General features: G+C 42.3%; 1 protein-coding gene across 1 annotated transcript in view; it reads right to left on the reverse strand.

The window, feature by feature from the left end:
* The window catches only part of STK32B (serine/threonine kinase 32B), a 415,797-nt gene that overhangs the window by 248,392 nt on the left and 150,259 nt on the right, over window positions 1-17,146 (reverse strand). The window contains 1 exon segment of the mRNA XM_030192595.1: window positions 10,048-10,221. Coding sequence (XP_030048455.1) covers window positions 10,048-10,221 — 174 coding nt within the window.

Below are 17,146 nucleotides of genomic sequence, written 5' to 3' on the forward strand. Positions count from 1 at the left end.
AGAATGGCTTTAGTAGTTTTATGACATGAGTCACGCTTACCTGATCCTGATATGCCAGGGGGCCTTCAGTACCAATCTCAGTCTCTAATAACACCTGATGGAAGGGTTACTATTGCTCTACCAGCATCTCTAGCATTAGTCAAGTGGAATTCTACCTGGGGCTAACATCTGAATGAGTTGGTGTACAGGTACCCCTACTGCTTTCTCCTTCTCATGCAATTCATACCCTCCTTCACAATCCATTAGAAAAACCCTGCTAATTTTGGCACTTATCAATCAGTACCTTCAGGACAGGGCTGACACTTCCCTTGCTCCACAGTCCTAGGGAATCTTACTTCCAGGTGCAGCAAGTGTGCAAAGCATCTGATACCGTGCAAGCCTTCCTCTTTTTCTGTCTTAACCTTGTTCATCCTGCTGTATGTTGCAGAAAAGCCAGTAAACATGGCAGGCTGTTTGCTGGCCTAGCTGACAGCCCTCTAGTATTACCATTATTTCTGCTAAAATATGGGGGCATGCCCCCTGGTACCTTGCTACTGGTATAAGCTCCTAAATTCGCCGATGACACAAAATTATTCAGGGTCGTCAAGTCGCAGGAGGAGTGTGAACGATTACAGGAGGCCCTTGCGAGACTGGGAGAATGGGCGTGCAAGTGGCAGATGAAGTTCAATGTTGACAAGTGCAAAGTGATGCATGTGGGTAAGAGGAACCCGAATTATAGCTACGTCTTGCAAGGTTCCGCGTTAGGAGTTACGGATCAAGAAAGGGATCTGGGTGTCGTCGTCGATGATACGCTGAAACCTTCTGCTCAGTGTGCTGCTGCGGCTAGGAAAGCGAATAGAATGTTGGGTGTTATTAGGAAGGGTATGGAGTCCAGGTGTGCGGATGTTATAATGCCGTTGTATCGCTCCATGGTGCGACCGCACCTGGAGTATTGTGTTCAGTACTGGTCTCCGTATCTCAAAAAAGATATAGTAGAATTGGAAAAGGTACAGCGAAGGGCGACGAAAATGATAGTGGGGATGGGACGACTTTCCTATGAAGAGAGGCTGAGAAGGCTAGGGCTTTTCAGCTTGGAGAAGAGACGGCTGAGGGGAGATATGATAGAAGTGTATAAAATAATGAGTGGAATGGATCGGGTGGATGTGAAGCGACTGTTCACGCTATCCAAAAATACTAGGACTAGAGGGCATGAGTTGAAGCTACAGTGTGGTAAATTTAAAACGAATCGGAGAAAATTTTCTTCACCCAACGTGTAATTAGACTCTGGAATTCGTTGCCGGAGAACGTGGTACGGGCGGTTAGCTTGACGGAGTTTAAAAAGGGGTTAGATAGATTCCTAAAGGACAAGTCCATAGACCGCTATTAAATGGACTTGGAAAAATTCCGCATTTTTAGGTATAACTTGTCTGGAATGTTTTTACGTTTGGGGAGCGTGCCAGGTGCCCTTGACCTGGATTGGCCACTGTCGGTGACAGGATGCTGGGCTAGATGGACCTTTGGTCTTTCCCAGTATGGCACTACTTATGTACTTATGTATCTAAAGTTTGCTCAGCTTCGTCCAGTTACCACCACTATGCCACTGGGGAGATGTGTATGTGTGTGACATTCTGACTAGTCCAGATGTTGCTGGTGAGATGTATATTATTACCCTGTATCTTTCCCAGCTCTGTCTGCAGCCCGACACCAATTGGGATCAGCCACTTACTAAAGTTTGTCCTGGAAGGCACATAGTAATTGGGTGCTTAGAAATGCAACAGCTTCTTAAACCCCACATTCTCAACCACCTGCAGGGGATGATTATCCAGGGCAATCCTTTCCCAAATGTACTGTGTCACCCCCTTCAATGCTGCCTGTCACTTTTCCAAGGGCATTCCACATACACCAACTCATGTCCTCCATAGAACCTTGATTTGATGCTTGTTGGAGCTGATTGCCTGCCACCTCACTGGGGCAAGAGGCTGGAAACTTCATGTGAAGAAATAGTGTATTTTAAGCCTGTAAAATGTATTGGATACTTTCCTGTCTTAAATATGTCTGAAGTGTATTTCTCCTGTTTGGCCAGCAGATGGTGCATGTTTATGTGTAAAGCTGTTACAGAGGACTGACTTCTCTTTTTTTTTTATTTGGCACACAGATAATAGGAAGTGCCTGTAGTGATGTAATCAGCATTTATTTGAAACGTAACTGTTCTGGGCTCTTATTGGTCTGGAGTTTTGAAATTGATCAGCAGATGCTGGCTGTTGTTTCAGTTTCAGCTTGGGAGAAGAGAGAGAGAGAGAGAGAGAGAGAGAGAGAGAGAGTTATTTGCTGAAGCTCTGTAAAAAACAGTTATATTTGATAACTGGTGAATAGCTATGTATGTCCTGATCTCCCCAGGTACTTTCTAGGAAGTATGCAAATGTTTAGTTAGTTTTCTAATTGATCCATTTTTTCAGTTATTTGTTACTGTTTGCTATTTGCACTTTTTTTTGTCCACTGTTCAAATTTCTGAGAATAAACACAAATTGTTTGTTCATTCTGCCTGTCTGGACTGATAAAGAATCCTGGTGGTTTGTGTTTTGGTCTCTGAGTGCTTTCTGGGAACTGTGGGACCACTGGGAGTATGGCTCCAGTAACCTAGAAATCACTGGAGATAATTGGAGAGCGGGAGTGTCATTCAGAGGTGGTTGTGACCCAGTTGGTGGGAGGAGGGAGCTAGTGTATAGCACAAGTGGCAGGAGCAGGCGGACCTGAGCTGTGATGGGGATAGACCCTCTAAGTGGCCACAGAGTAACCCCAGGCAGGTGGCTAGGCGTTTCATGACAGACCTTTGTCCTTCTTTTTAGTGGCAGTGTGGTGGGATTATCAGGCTCAGTGTGTGGCATGAGGGTCACGATACACTGAGTGGTTCAGAGTCTTTTTTTAATTTGTATCCTCCAGACACAGAGCACAGTGAACAAGTGCAGCAGTAACAGGATCCCTTTCCTGTTCAGTTTATTTTTGGTAGTGTTAGGAAATTAGCAGCATGCTGATGGTGACTAGCAGTGGCCAGCAGGCAGTGGAAATGCCTGACCTAACACAAGAGCAACTGGATGACCTCAGCGAGGAGGAGACACAGGACTGGCCTGCGCAGAGTTCTCCTGATGGGAGACCAGACTCTTTGTGGACAACGGCTCATGCCTTGGCAGGGCCAGATGTCACACAAGATGAGATCTGGCAGATCTACCTGATAGAGTGACAGTGGCTGGATGAACAGCAACAGTGGTGAGAGAAGTGAGAACAGCAGCATGAGGAGTGGGAGTTCCAGCTGCAGAAATTAAAGATGGAGGTGGAAATGGCTCGCATCATAATCCCTACATCCTGTGACTGAAATTTGCACAAAGACAAAAGGAGAGAGTAATGATGAGAGAATGAGTAGATAGAGGGAGAGACAAAGAGGAATAAAAACCAGAAAGGAAAGAAAGAAAACAGAGAAAAGTAAAAAGAGGATAACATTTTTTAAAATGAAGAATAGAATAAGATAAGGAAATGAAGTGGGCATTGTTCCCTCTAATTTGAGCAGGAATCCTCCAATTGCATTGCTGCCAGTAGGGCAGAGATATAGCTAGGTGAGGTGCAAGGGGAGCAACTGCTCCTCCAACTAGCTTTTGAAACAAAATGGTGCCTATGCAGATTGGCCCTTCAGCCTTGCACTGGTGCCTGTTTTACAAAAGTTCTGCTCCCCCTGACATCAAAACCTGGTTACGGTACTGAGTAGGGGGTGGTGCTTTAATATTAACGTCTATGTTTACTAAGGTGCGCCATAGGCATGCTAGTGGTTTTAATGTGTGTAAATGGTGGACGCGTGTTAAACACTAATGCGCCTATAGGAATGTATAGGCGTGTTAGCATTTAACGCGCCTTAAGTTTAAAGGCACGTTAAAAATGCTGGCTGGCAATTCCCTAGAGTCCTACAGAGCTTGCCTGTCCCTCACTATTGAAAAAGAGATAGTGAAAGAAAACCAGCCACTAGCAGGACTGTAGGTGGAGGACTCCCGCTCAGCTTAGATGAAACAGTGGAGGTAGAGAGAAAAAAATGGGGAGAGAGATGAAAAAGAAGGTAGGGAGAGAAACTGCAAAGACAGAGGAAAAATATCCTAGGAAGAAGAAGATTGGAATGACTAACATGGAGAAAGTAGAAACTAGAGGAACTGATCTACAAAATTACATTACCACATTAATCATGCACTTTAATAAATAGGCCCCATAGGCCCCATTTGCTATAATGTAACTCATATTAAAATCATCCATTAACATATGTTATAGTGGCTGATTTTTAGCATAGTCTATTAAATCAGCCCAGAATGAGAGAAAAGAAATTAAATAAAATGAATTTGACCGTATCATTAAAGGGAAGAAAGAGAAAAAAAAGAAAGAATATTTTATTTAAAACTGTTGACTGAAGGACAGCTTTCAAGCTCGTAGAGGGACATCTCTAGCAACCAGCTCTGTCTGGGCAGTAGGTTTCCATGCTTGTATCCCTGAAGCATCACAATGTGAAATGCTTTCAGGGCTAGAATTATGAGTTGAATGATTTCACTGAACAAGCCACCGGGAGGAATTTTGCAGCAGTTTAAAAGAAAAGCTTTGTATCATTGTTAAGATTTATAAAACACCACTTTAATCATTTTTGCTAAAGTACTTGAGACATCATAATATGGAAAGTTTTTTTTATGTTCCACGATGGCTTTTTATTGAGCAGTAAAGCTGAGATCTTTTTTCCTTCAATATTAATGTATTAGTATGTGAAAGTCTACTGAGGTGTTGTGAATTGCTGAGAAGGTAATTTAGATGTGAGGTTGCAGCTAAAGATATATATCCTCCTGCTTATATACCAGAATTTTCAGTAGGGTTTCCACTACATAGAACATGAAGATTTTCCTTTAAGCTGAAAAGCAAGATAAAATACAATCAGCTAGGGTTATTAACACACACTACCATGTTAGTGAATACTAACACCATCAAAGTGTGCTATTAGTAAGTAGGTCCCACTGCATAAAATAGACTTGCAGTAAAATTATTATTATTATTGTCTTCTTAAGCCAGTCGGCATATAAGACAAGTAGATGCATTTTCCCAGTGGCGTAACAAGGGCGGGGCGGTGGGGCGGTCCGCCCCGGGTGCACGCTGCTGGAGGGGTGCAGAGAGCAGTCGCGCACCTGTCGGCTCCGCTGGTTCCCTGCTCCCTCTGCCCCGGAACAGGTTACTTCCTGTTCTGGGGCAGAGGGAGCCAGCGGAGCCGACAGCCGCGCGGCTGCTCCCAACACCCCTCCAGCAGTGTGTGTTGATGCCAGGTATGCTGATGCATCGGGGGAGGGGGTGTAGATGCGTCGGGGGAGGGGGTGTTGATGCATCGAGGGGGGTGTTGATGCTGCGGGGGGGGGGGGGGGGGGGGGTGTGCAGCAGCGATCCGCCCCGGGTGGCAGCCGACCTAGGAACGCCACTGCATCTTCCACAGCTGTCAGTCTTGTGCTTCATCAACTGCTTCTGACCAAATGAGGAACTCAGAGGCCCCTTTACAAAGCCATAGTAAAAGGTGGCCTGCACTAGTTTTGGCACATGAAATTGTTGCACGCTGGGCCACTTTTTACCGTGGTGGGGAAAAAGGCCTTTTTTAAAAAATAGGACAGTAAACGGCTGTGCACTAATATTAAAATTAGTATATGGCTATTTACTGCCTGAACCCTTACTGCCACCTCTTTAGTAGGGGGTAAGGGTTCACACACTAACCCCGCTGCGCTGCTTACTGCCAAGAACACCTCCTGTGGTAATAAACAGAAAATTATTTCCTACCACAGGAAACTGCGCATACCAACTTTGGAACTATTGCCAGGCTCCCACACTACCTCGGTGGTAGGGCCGATTTGGCATGAGCTACTTGTGTGGTAGCCTATCGCACCTTTATATAAGGGCCTCTCAGTAAGAAACTCAGGGGTCCTTTTACTAAAGTGCACCGAAAAATGGCCTGCTATGGTGTAGGTGTGTGTATTGGATGCGCGCAGGTCTATTTTTCAGTGTGCCTGCAAAAAAGGTCCTTTTTTTGGGCCAAAAATGGATGTGCAGCAAAATAAAAATTGGCACACGTCCATTTTGGACCTGAGACCTTACCGCCACCCATTAACTTAGTGGTAAGGTCTCGCATATTAACCAGATCAGTGCACATACACTGCCGATTACCACCCGGTTAGCGCCATGCAGTAGAAAATAGAAATTATTTTCTGCCGTGCATTTTGGACGCACGTAAAAATCAGAATTATCACCCAGGGCATGCGGTAGCCAGGCAGTAGTTCTAATTTGACACGCATTGTACAAACATACATAGGTAAAGGGCCCCTTAGTGAGACACCACCCATGTATGTTTTGGCCTTCCTTGACCTCTTTTCCTTTCTGGTTTCTGGTTCATGGCTTGCCTTGGTATTCACTGTGCATCCATTCTGCTGACACAGAGCCTTTTTTAATAACTGCAGGTGTGTGGAAGCAACCATTTTACAAAATATGTGGTGAAAAAATGAAAGGGTGTGAATCTGGAAGATTCTATCTAGAGATGTCAGGACTTACAAATGGAAGTGATAACTTTGCAAATGTACATATGTAAGTGCTACCAGTTAAATAGTGAGGCTGCAATTGTTAAGTTTATTTCATTTTGGATGCAGAAATAAACAGTGGGCAGGGGACAGATTGATTAAGGAGAATGATTCCCTTAATCCCTTATGTAAACCCCTTGCTGAAACAACAATCCCATTCACGCTTTTTTGAAGGGAATAAGGCCTGATGTAGATATTTCCCCCCATACACCTATATTCCCTTTATGTAGATTTTAGTCCTACCATGCCACACCCAAACTATGACAAGTATGTAAAGTTAAAAACCTGTCATCTAGATTTTCCATAAAGCGGCAAGATCTTTAAAATTAGACAAAATGCATGAATAAAGTTGTAGATATTGAAAGAATTGCGTTTATGGTATATTAAATTTGGAACATAGATGAGAAAAAGGAAGCTGTGGAGGGGCATTTTCGAATGGCGCGAGCCATCTCCATGGCTGGCTCCGCAAATGTGCGGAGCCAACCATATTTTCCAAAAAGATGGCTGGCCATCTTTTGTTTCGATAATACGGTTGGGGTCGCCCAAATGTCAGAGATGGCCAGCCTCGGTTTTCAGCGATAATGGAAACCGAGGCTGGCAATCTCAACCCCGGCCAAATTCAAGGCATTTGGTCGTGAGAGGGGCCAGCATTTGTAGTGCACTGGCCACCCTCACATGCCATGACACCAACCAGGTACCCTAGGGGCACCTAAAAATAAAAAAAATAGCTCCCAGCTGCATAGCTCCCTTACCTTGGGTGCTGAGCCCCCCAAATTCCCCCCCAAAACTCACTCCCCACAACTCTACACCATTAGCATAGCCCTTATGGGTGAAGGGGGGCACCTACATGTGGGTACAGTGGGTTTTGGGGGGGGGGGGTTGGAGGGCTTCCATTTACCAGCACAAGTGTAAGGTAGGGGGGATGGGCCTGGGTCCGCCTGCCTGAAGTCCACTGCACCCACTAAAACTGCTCCAGGAACCTGTATACTGCTGCGATGGACCTGAGCATGACATTTGAGGCTGGCATAGAGGCTGGCAAAAAAAGTTTTTAAAGTTGTTTTTTTGAGGGTGGGAGGGGGTTAGTGACCACTGGGGGAATCAGGGGAGGTGATCCCCGATTCCCTCCGGTGGTCTTCCGGGCAGTTTGGGCACTTTTTTGGGACTTAGACCTAAAAAAAAGGGACCAAATAAAGCGGACCAAATTCTCGCCAAGGACGCCCTTCTTTTTTCAATTATTGGGCGAAGCCAGACATCTCAAACCACAGCCCCACCCCGCCCCATCCTGCCTTCTGTACCCTACCGAAACACCCCCTTGAAGTTTGGCCGGCTCCGTGATGGACTGCAGTTGAGGCCGGCCAAAATCGTCTTTTGATTATGCCGATTTCACCGGCCTTGAGAGATGGCTAGCCATCTCCCGATTTGTGTCGGAAGATGGCCGGCCTTCTCTTTTGAAAATAAGCTGGCTAGTGTCATATTCATTTCCAGATTCCCTATCTGCAACACCCGCAAACCATGCATACATTCACAGAACAATCCTATCCATCTCCTGGGCAGAATAATCTTCCCACCCAGAAAGGAGTTACAAAGAACATCAATCTTGGCAACAAAATAATCACTAAAGTCCTGTTAGGAACAATTGACAGAATTTACCTCACTGGGCTTCAAAGAGAATTGCCTTTACTGCATGTTTAGGGTTACCCAAATACCAATTTGTCAGTCTTATGTATGTTAACTTTATAGCCAGAAAAGTGCTCACAGGTCAAAATGATCTCCAATAATGTCTACAGGGACATTACAAATGTTCTTGCTTACAGATGCATGTCATCTGCAAAGAGGCCAGTTTTTATTTTTTTTTTTGCTGCATCAGGTCCTAAAATCCCTGAGAAAGAGGAATGAGCTCTTATCATAAAGGAAAAGGAAACAGACATGGGAAGCCTTCTTCCTGCCTTTCTTTGGTTGACATGGCTGTCATATACACTCATAGCTCTTAATTTGGACTTTTAGAATGATATAGAGGGGCATTTTTGATATAACGTCCAAGTCCAACTTTGGACATTTTGCAAAAAAACATCCAAAATCTAAATAGGAAAGAAGGTCATTTTTGAAAAAGAAAAATGTCTCTGTATTTTGTGAAAATACTGTTTTGTGATTTGGACGTTTTGTGATTTTGATGGCGGGGGGGGGGAGGGTTTTGGTCCATTAAAAAAAAAACTGTCCAAGTTGAAAACGCACAAAAACAAGCCATTGGAATGTAGAAGGAGCCAACATTTTTAGTGGACTGGTCCCCCTTGACATCCCAAGACAGCAATAGGGCACCCTAGGAGGCAGTGGTCTTCATAAAAATCTCCCAGGTACACATCTGACCATTGCTCCCTTACCTTGTCTGCCCCCCAAAACTGACTACCCCCAACTGTACATCACTACCATAGCCCTTATGGGTGAAGGGAGCACCTATATGTGGGTACAGTGGGTTTCTGGTTAGTTTTGGAGAGCTCACAGTTTCCTTTACAAGTGTAACAGGTAGGGGGAGGTAGGAGCCTGGGTCCACCTGTCTGCAGTGCACTGCAGCACTACTAGACTATTCCAGGGACCTGCATGCTATTCTAATGGACCTGAGTATAACATTTGAGGTTGGAATAGAGGCTGGCAAGTAATGTTTTTCATCATATTTTTTTGGGGGGGGGGGTTGAGGGGGATCAGTGACCACTTGGGAAATAAGGGGTGGTCACCCCTGATTCCCGCCAGTGGTCATCTGGTTATTTAGGACAACTTTTTGTGCATTATAAAAACAGGTCTAGCTCAAAATGTCTTAGTTCTAGTCCTGGATGTTTTTGTTTTGTTCCAATATAACTGAAAAACGTCTAAGTTTTAGGAACACCCAAGTCCTACCCTGACACGCCCCCTTGAGATTTGGGTGTACTTCTGATGGACTTCATTGAAAAATGTCTAAAAATAGGTTTTGAAAATACTGATTTGGACATTTTTGTGAGAAACATCCAAATGTTGCTTTATGCCACTTTTTAGACGTTTTTCTGTTTTGAAAATGAGCCCAATAGGCCCTGAACCCATTAAAAACTTTTTAGGTCAATGCCAAAAGACTTTAGAGTATAAGAATAGTCATTCTGTAAGTTACACAGGTTCTTGCTGCACTTAGGGCCTCCCACATATGTTCTTTGACTAATATAAGTGCAATCACCTCAGTGTAAGGTGCACTGATACCAGGTTATACTAGTATTAACTCTGACACATAATTAGGGTTCCATATCCCTTCCTCACAGTTTCCCAATACCAGGACCCACCTGTACCTGTCACAATACAAGCCATAAAACATGGAACAGTAGTAATAACAGTCATAATGCAAGGCAATAGAAGACAAAAGGATTTCAGCAGCCTGTCATATTCATGGCTTCATAAATAAGCTTAAACCTGAGAATTAATCACTTACCTATGAATTATGTGATATCTCTGTAAATAATCTAATGCAAGAGCTAGTTCACAGATATATAATTTAACAGCTTCTTCATTAAAATGTACATTCTGTTGTAAGTGGTAACGTAAATCCCCTCCAAGTAGCAAATCTACTACCATGAACATGTCTTCTTCATCTTGGAAAGAGTACCTGAAAAACAATAAGGCAAAAATACTGATTTTATTTAAATGCCAAAGAATTCTTTGTTATATAATTTATATTATATAATTATATAATTTTGACTTGAATTTAGTTTCCTCTATTGATGTTGTGATACAACAGCTGAAAAGTCTACAATATTAAAGTGTAACATAGCGTGGCTAATGACATGGCTGCATGTGATAAATTCGTAAAAACATCCACCCTGGACCACCAATACTCCACAGAAACTATTACAAAGTTAATCAAATTCATACTAACTCACAACTACTTCCACTTTAGCAATGATATCCATCTGCAAATGGGCATCTGGATGGTACCAGAATATGCTAACCTCTTCTTGGCAGAATTGGAAGAGACATTCTTGAATACATATCAGACTAAACCCTTAAAATACTACAGATATATTGATGACATTTTTATGGTTTTGACTGAGGGAGAAGAGACTCTCGAACAATTTTAAAGTTCTTTTAATATAGACCATCCTACAATCAAATTCAAAATGAACTACTCCCCAGAAAAAGGTCAATTTTCTAGACACCACAGTTTCCATCAGCAATGGCTCTATATAAACATTTATATACAGGAAACCTATGGACAGATGCAGCTACCTCCACAACTCCAGCTTCCACCCTTCACATACAAAAAACAATCTATTATACACAGACCAGCCACATGATATTATTGTATCTGCTCTGACACAAGAGATAAGAGAAAAACAACTCAAATTCTTGACTGAATCCTTCAAACAAAAAGGCTATAACCCCAAAATAATCTCTCAGAATATTGCCTCTTCCCTTAATATACCCAGACAAAACATATTTCAGTACAAAGAATAGAAACCCCCAGAGAGAATCCCCCTTGTAGTGACATACATTTCCAGAGTTAGAAAAACTGAGAAAAACCATAAAAGACCTAAAGCTACTTCTCCAGGAGGGTGAATTACTGAAAGAGATATTCCCAGCTCTATCAGTGCTGGCTTTCCGAAAGCCACCTAATTTAAAACACAAATCAGTAAAACGTAAGCTCCCAATACAAGCTCAGAAAGAAGAGCATGGCACATGTCCATACAATATACGAAGCTGAAAACTGTGCCAAAACATTTCACAGGATCCCACGGTCACTCACATGGGAAAAACATTCAGCATAAGGGGATCCTTCACACACTCATTTTCAAATGTGGTATATATCATTCAGTGCAAAAAATGTGAAGAAGTTTGCTATATTGGAGAAACAAGCCAGATGCTAATGACTAGACATCATATGAAGCATGACAATCAGGCTTATTTTCGAAAGAGAAGGACGCCCATCTTTCGACACAAATCGGAAGATGGGTGTCCTTCTCACAGGGTCACCCAAATCAGTATAATCGAAAGCCGATTTTGGGCATCCCCAACTGCTTTCCGTCGCGAAGATGACCAAAGTTCACGGGGGCTTGTCGGAGGTGTAGTGAAGGCGGGACTTGGGCGTGCTTAACGTCCATCTTTCATTTCGATAATACGGTCGGGGACTCCCAAATCCTGAAATTTAGGTCGTCCTTAGAGATGGTCATCCCTAGACTTGGTCATTTCTGATTTTCGGTGATAATGGAAACCAAGGATGCCCATCTCAGAAATGACCAAATGCAAGCCTTTTGGTCGTGGGAGGAGCCAGCATTCATAGTGCACTGGTTCTCCTGTGCACACCAACTGGGCACCCTAGGGAGCACTACAGTGGACTTCATAAATTGCTCACAGGTACATAGCTCCCTTACCTTGTGTGCTGAGCCCCCCCAACCCCCCCCCCCAATCCACTACCCACAACTGTACATAAGTACATAAGTAATGCCACACTGTGAAAAGACCAAGGGTCCATCGAGCCTAGCATCCTGTCCACGACAGCAGCCAATCCAGGCCAAGGGCTGCCCCCCTTCACCATAGCCCTTATGGGTGAAGGGTGGCACCTAGATGTGGGTACAATGGGTTTGTGGTGGGTTTTGGAGGACTCACATTTACCACCACAAGTGTAACAGGTAGGGGGGGATGGGCCTGGGTCCGCCTGCCTGAAGTGAACTGCACTCACTAAAACTGCTCCAGGGACCTGCATACTGCTGCGATGGACCTGAGTATGACATCTGAGGCTGGCATAGAGGCTGGCACAAAATATTTTTAAAGATTTTTTTGAGGGTGGGAGGGGGTTAGTGACCACTGGGGGAGTAAGGAGAGGTCATCCCTGATTTCCTCTGGTGGTCATCTGGTCAGTTTGGGCATCTTTTTGTGCCTTGGTCATAAGAAAAACAGGACCAGGTAAAGTCGTCCAAGTGCTCGTCAGGGACACCCTTTTTTTCCATTATGGGTCGAGGACGTCCAAGTGTTAGGCGCACCCAAGTCCCACCTTCGCTACACTTCCGACACGCCCCATGAATTTTGGCAGTCCCTGTGACAGAAAGTAGTTGGGGACGTGCAAAATCGGCTTTCGATTGTACCGATTTGGACGTTCCTGTGAGAAGGACGCCCATCTTCCGATTTGTGTCAAAAGATGGGCGTTCTTCTCTTTCAAAAATGAGCCTGATAGTAAAAAAATTTTTTTTAGGTATATTAAAAGCAAGAAGTCGGCAAAAGAATCAGTTGGACTGCTACATGACCGAGAGGTAAAAGGGGCAATCAGGGAAGACAAAGCCATGGCAGAGAGATTAAATGAATTCTTTGCTTCGGTCTTCACTGAGGAAGATTTGCTAAAGATACCAGTGCCAGAAATGGTATTCAAAGCTGTCGAGTCAAAGAAACTGAATGAAATCTTTATAAACCTGGAGGATGTAATGGTGCAATTTGACAAATTGAAGAGTAGCAAATCTCCTGGACCGAATGGTATTCATCCCAGAGTAATGATACAATTGAAAAATGAACTTGTGGAACTATTGTTAGTAATATGTAATTTATCTTTAAAATCAAGCATGGTACCAAAAGATTGGAGGGTGGTCAATGTAACGCTGATTTTTTAAAAAGATTCCAAACGAGATCCGGGAAATTATAGACCGGTGAGCCTGACATCGGAGCCAGGTAAAATTACGAAATTACAGAGCATATTCGAAAGCATGGATTAATGAGACAAAGCCAACATGGATTAAGTGAAGGGAAATCTTGCCTAATCTATTACATTTTTTGAAGGGGTGAGCAAACATGTGGCTAAAGGTGAGCCAGTCAATATTGTGTATCTGGATTTTCAAAACGTGTTTGACAAAGTACCTCATGAAAAACTAAAGAGGAAATTGGAGAGTCAAGGGGTATGAGGTAGTGTTCTATTGTGGATTAAAAACTGGTTAAAAGATAGAAAAAACAGAGAGTAGGGTTAAATGGAGATGGGTAGATAGTGGGGGTACCCAGAGATTTGTGCTGGGACCGCTGCTTTTTAACATATTTATAAATGATCTAGTGAGGTAATTAAATTTGCTGATGCCACAAAGTTATTCAAAGTCATTAAATTACAAGAGGATTGTGAATAATTATAAGAGGACCTTGCAAGACTGGGAAACTGTGTCCATAATAAAGTTTTTTTCAAGTTTGAAATATGAAGGGCTGCAGTACTAAGACACTGGGTATTTGAATTTACCTGCTACCTGTTTCAATTGATTACAGAGAAATTATATATTTATAGTAGATTTCACTGGATAGCACTGTTTATTTTGGTGCACATTTATTCACTCAATGTTGAGTCCGAAGATGGTGTGAAGTTTCATCTGGTTTGTAAACATTATTTTATTTGGCTGTATATCTGGGAAGAGCACTGTCTCCATATCCCAGTTTGAAATTCTACACTGAGGACTCAACTATTTATAAATTCTATTTGATTATTATCACACATATTCCTTATGAAATCAGCCCCTCAGCACTTTATAACAGATCTAACGAAACACTTGAATTTCATGATACAAAATGGACTCTTCCCAAAGGAGAAAGGAAATATTCTACTCACCCCCATACCCAAAGATGCAAAGAAAAATGCGAGTGAATTAACCAAATATAGACCAGTAGCATCCATTCCCTTAACCCTAGAACGCATGACGTTAAAAATATACATATTAACGTCATGAGGCCCCCATGCACATAATGTAGAAAAACACACTTAAATAACTTTCACAAGTTTATTTCAAAATTGCTCAATAAAATATGAATAGTGGACAACATTTTAATTATAATTTTTCACAGAAAACACCAAAAAATCTTTTTTTTCCCAAATTTCACGCAAAGACATGAAAACACACAAAAATGCATAGAAATCTATAGCAAACTAGCTGCAGCTACATTTTTATTCTAACTTTCTTTTCTATTATATTAGTCTTCCAAACAATTCTGACATGTTATTTTTTCAGAAGAGTGTTCTTTGCAAACAGTTTCCTTACAAGTGGAACAATATCGCTCAGTTTTCCTCTCTATGTTTCTTGGACACATGAAACAACGCTTTCGTTTTCTTTCTCCTGGCTCTGGAGTAATCTGAAACTGTACGCCACACCGTTTCATTGCTTCTTTAGTTTTCTTTGGCAAGCATTTCAAGTCGCTTCGCTCTATCATGTGAGGTATTACAAGTTCATGACAAAGGTCCTTCAAGAATAAGCGTCTCCTGTCCTTCCTCTGTGCATGAAATTCAGGATGAGTTTCTGTATAAATAATGAATGAATTTAGGGCTGCTACATCAAGCATATTTGAAAATAGTACTACAGGCCATCGTTTTGTTTGCCTCTTACACGAATATTCTCCCACCATCTCATCCATTTTATCTACACCTCCTTTTGTTGCATTGTAATGCAGGATGATTTCTGGTTTCAATTTTTGGTTATTGCTGTCAACACTGCAATCGTGATGCATGGTACTGAGTAAAATTACAGATTTCTCCTTCTTTGCCTTGTAAGATACCAAAGTCGCTTTGTTATTGAATCCAAAGACACTCTCATAAAGTGCTCGCTGACGATTGTGTTTGAGTGCTGCTGGAATTTCTCGTCTGTTTTGCTTTATAGTACCAACAAGTGTAATAGCTTTTGCAAGCAGAAAATTGCCTAGTTCAACATTGGTGAAATAATTGTCCATGGTGATGTTTCTACCTGAATTGAATATTGGAACAGCAAGAGTTTTGACTATTTCAGACCCCAGATCCTTCTGTACTGGTGCACCAACCTCTTTGCCACAGTAGATTACGCCATTTATGCCATAATAATTTGCAGAATCACACATCCAGAAGATTTTTATACCGTACTTGCCTGGCTTGCTGGGCATGTATTGTATGAATTTGCAGCGTCCTCTGAACGGTACAAGTTGCTCATCTACAGTAACATTAGTACTAGGATTGTAAAGTTTTGTGCAATTTTTGATAAGTATGTTCCAGATATAACTGATAGGGGCTAATTTGTCTGTTTCAAACCTCGCTGCACGAGTTCGCTTATCATCAAAGCGAATGATCCTTCTAATTTCCTCATATCTGCCCACTGACATTGTCGCCTTATAGTGTGGATCAGAAAGTGGGTCCAGAAATAATTCTCGTATTGGGACATCATACGATTTTTGACTCCCTGCCAGCAGGAAAAGTCCAATATATGCATAAAGTTCCTCTTTTGAGATATTTTTCCAGGACTTATTTTTTGCTGAAGTGATACGTCTTCCTTCTAGGTTTGAACATAATAGGACCTCTTCTGCAATATTGTAGGAAAAATAAGTACAGAATACATCTTTAGGGGTAAAGTAACTGGGAATTCCCACAGCTCCTTGAGCCTGTCTCACAATATTGTGTATTGGAGTACGTCCGACTAATGTAGGATTACTGTCCCAAAAAACATTCGTTTTGGATGTTCTACTTATCACTTCTTGAGGATCCACTAGATTCACTTCTTCATCATCAGAAGAATCACTGGATGAGGATGTTTGATTAGCTGGTGGCAGATATTCTTCATCAGACAAAGATAGTTCACTTTCATCATCGCTTTGAAACATAATCGCTTCAATCTCTTGGTCAGTCAGACACTTGGAGGAAGACTGTGCCATTGCTGACTAGATGTTAGAAAATGAAACAGATTTCCTCTCAACAGCTTATCTTATCACAGGTCCTTCAGCAATTAGCTCACAGTGTATACTGTCCTCAGTGTTCAGAGGACCTGAGGTGATGTCATGGCCTTATCACTCCCTCCAAAAATCACATGACATCCTCACATGTTATTATCCACACCCTGGCCCCTCCACCAGCATTACTGAGTACAAATAAAGTAACTTGAGACACAAACACTTCTGAGAACATGATAAAAACAGCGGGGGCCTAAAAGGCCCCCAATTCGTACAGATGTAGTTTTCACCAAACAAGCATTGTTACACCATAATGCCTATGAAAAAAACTTATATGAACAACTGGATATTATCAACAATGACATACTTGAGTAATACCTTGAGTTTCAAAATTCTAACTAAAGTAATTTTGCAGATAATAGCAAAAATGTAAGCATGGGGGCCTAAAAGGCCCCCAATATGCGTTCTAGGGTTAATAACCAAAATAACAGAAGGGATGGTAACCAAACAACTCACAGACTATCTAAACAAGTTCTCAATACTACACGACTCCCAATCAGGATTTCGTTCTAATCACAGTACTGAAACAGTATTAGTTACGCTCATGACGAAATTCAAACAAACGATTGCAACCGGCAAGAATATATTACTTCTACAATTCGACATGTCAAGCGCCTTCGACATGGTTGACCATGGAATCCTACTACACATCCTTGAATACTTTGGTATCAGAGGCAATGTTCTTAATTGGTTTAAAGGATTCCTAACCACATGCTCATATCAAGCGACATCTAATATGATTACATCAGCCGCTTGGACACTTGAATGTGGAGTTCCACAGGGATCTCCACTCTCACCGACTATATTCAACCTAATGATGACACCCTTAGCCA

Source organism: Microcaecilia unicolor, chromosome 2 (assembly GCF_901765095.1).
Source record: "Microcaecilia unicolor chromosome 2, aMicUni1.1, whole genome shotgun sequence".
NCBI classification, from domain to species: Eukaryota; Metazoa; Chordata; class Amphibia; order Gymnophiona; family Siphonopidae; genus Microcaecilia; species Microcaecilia unicolor.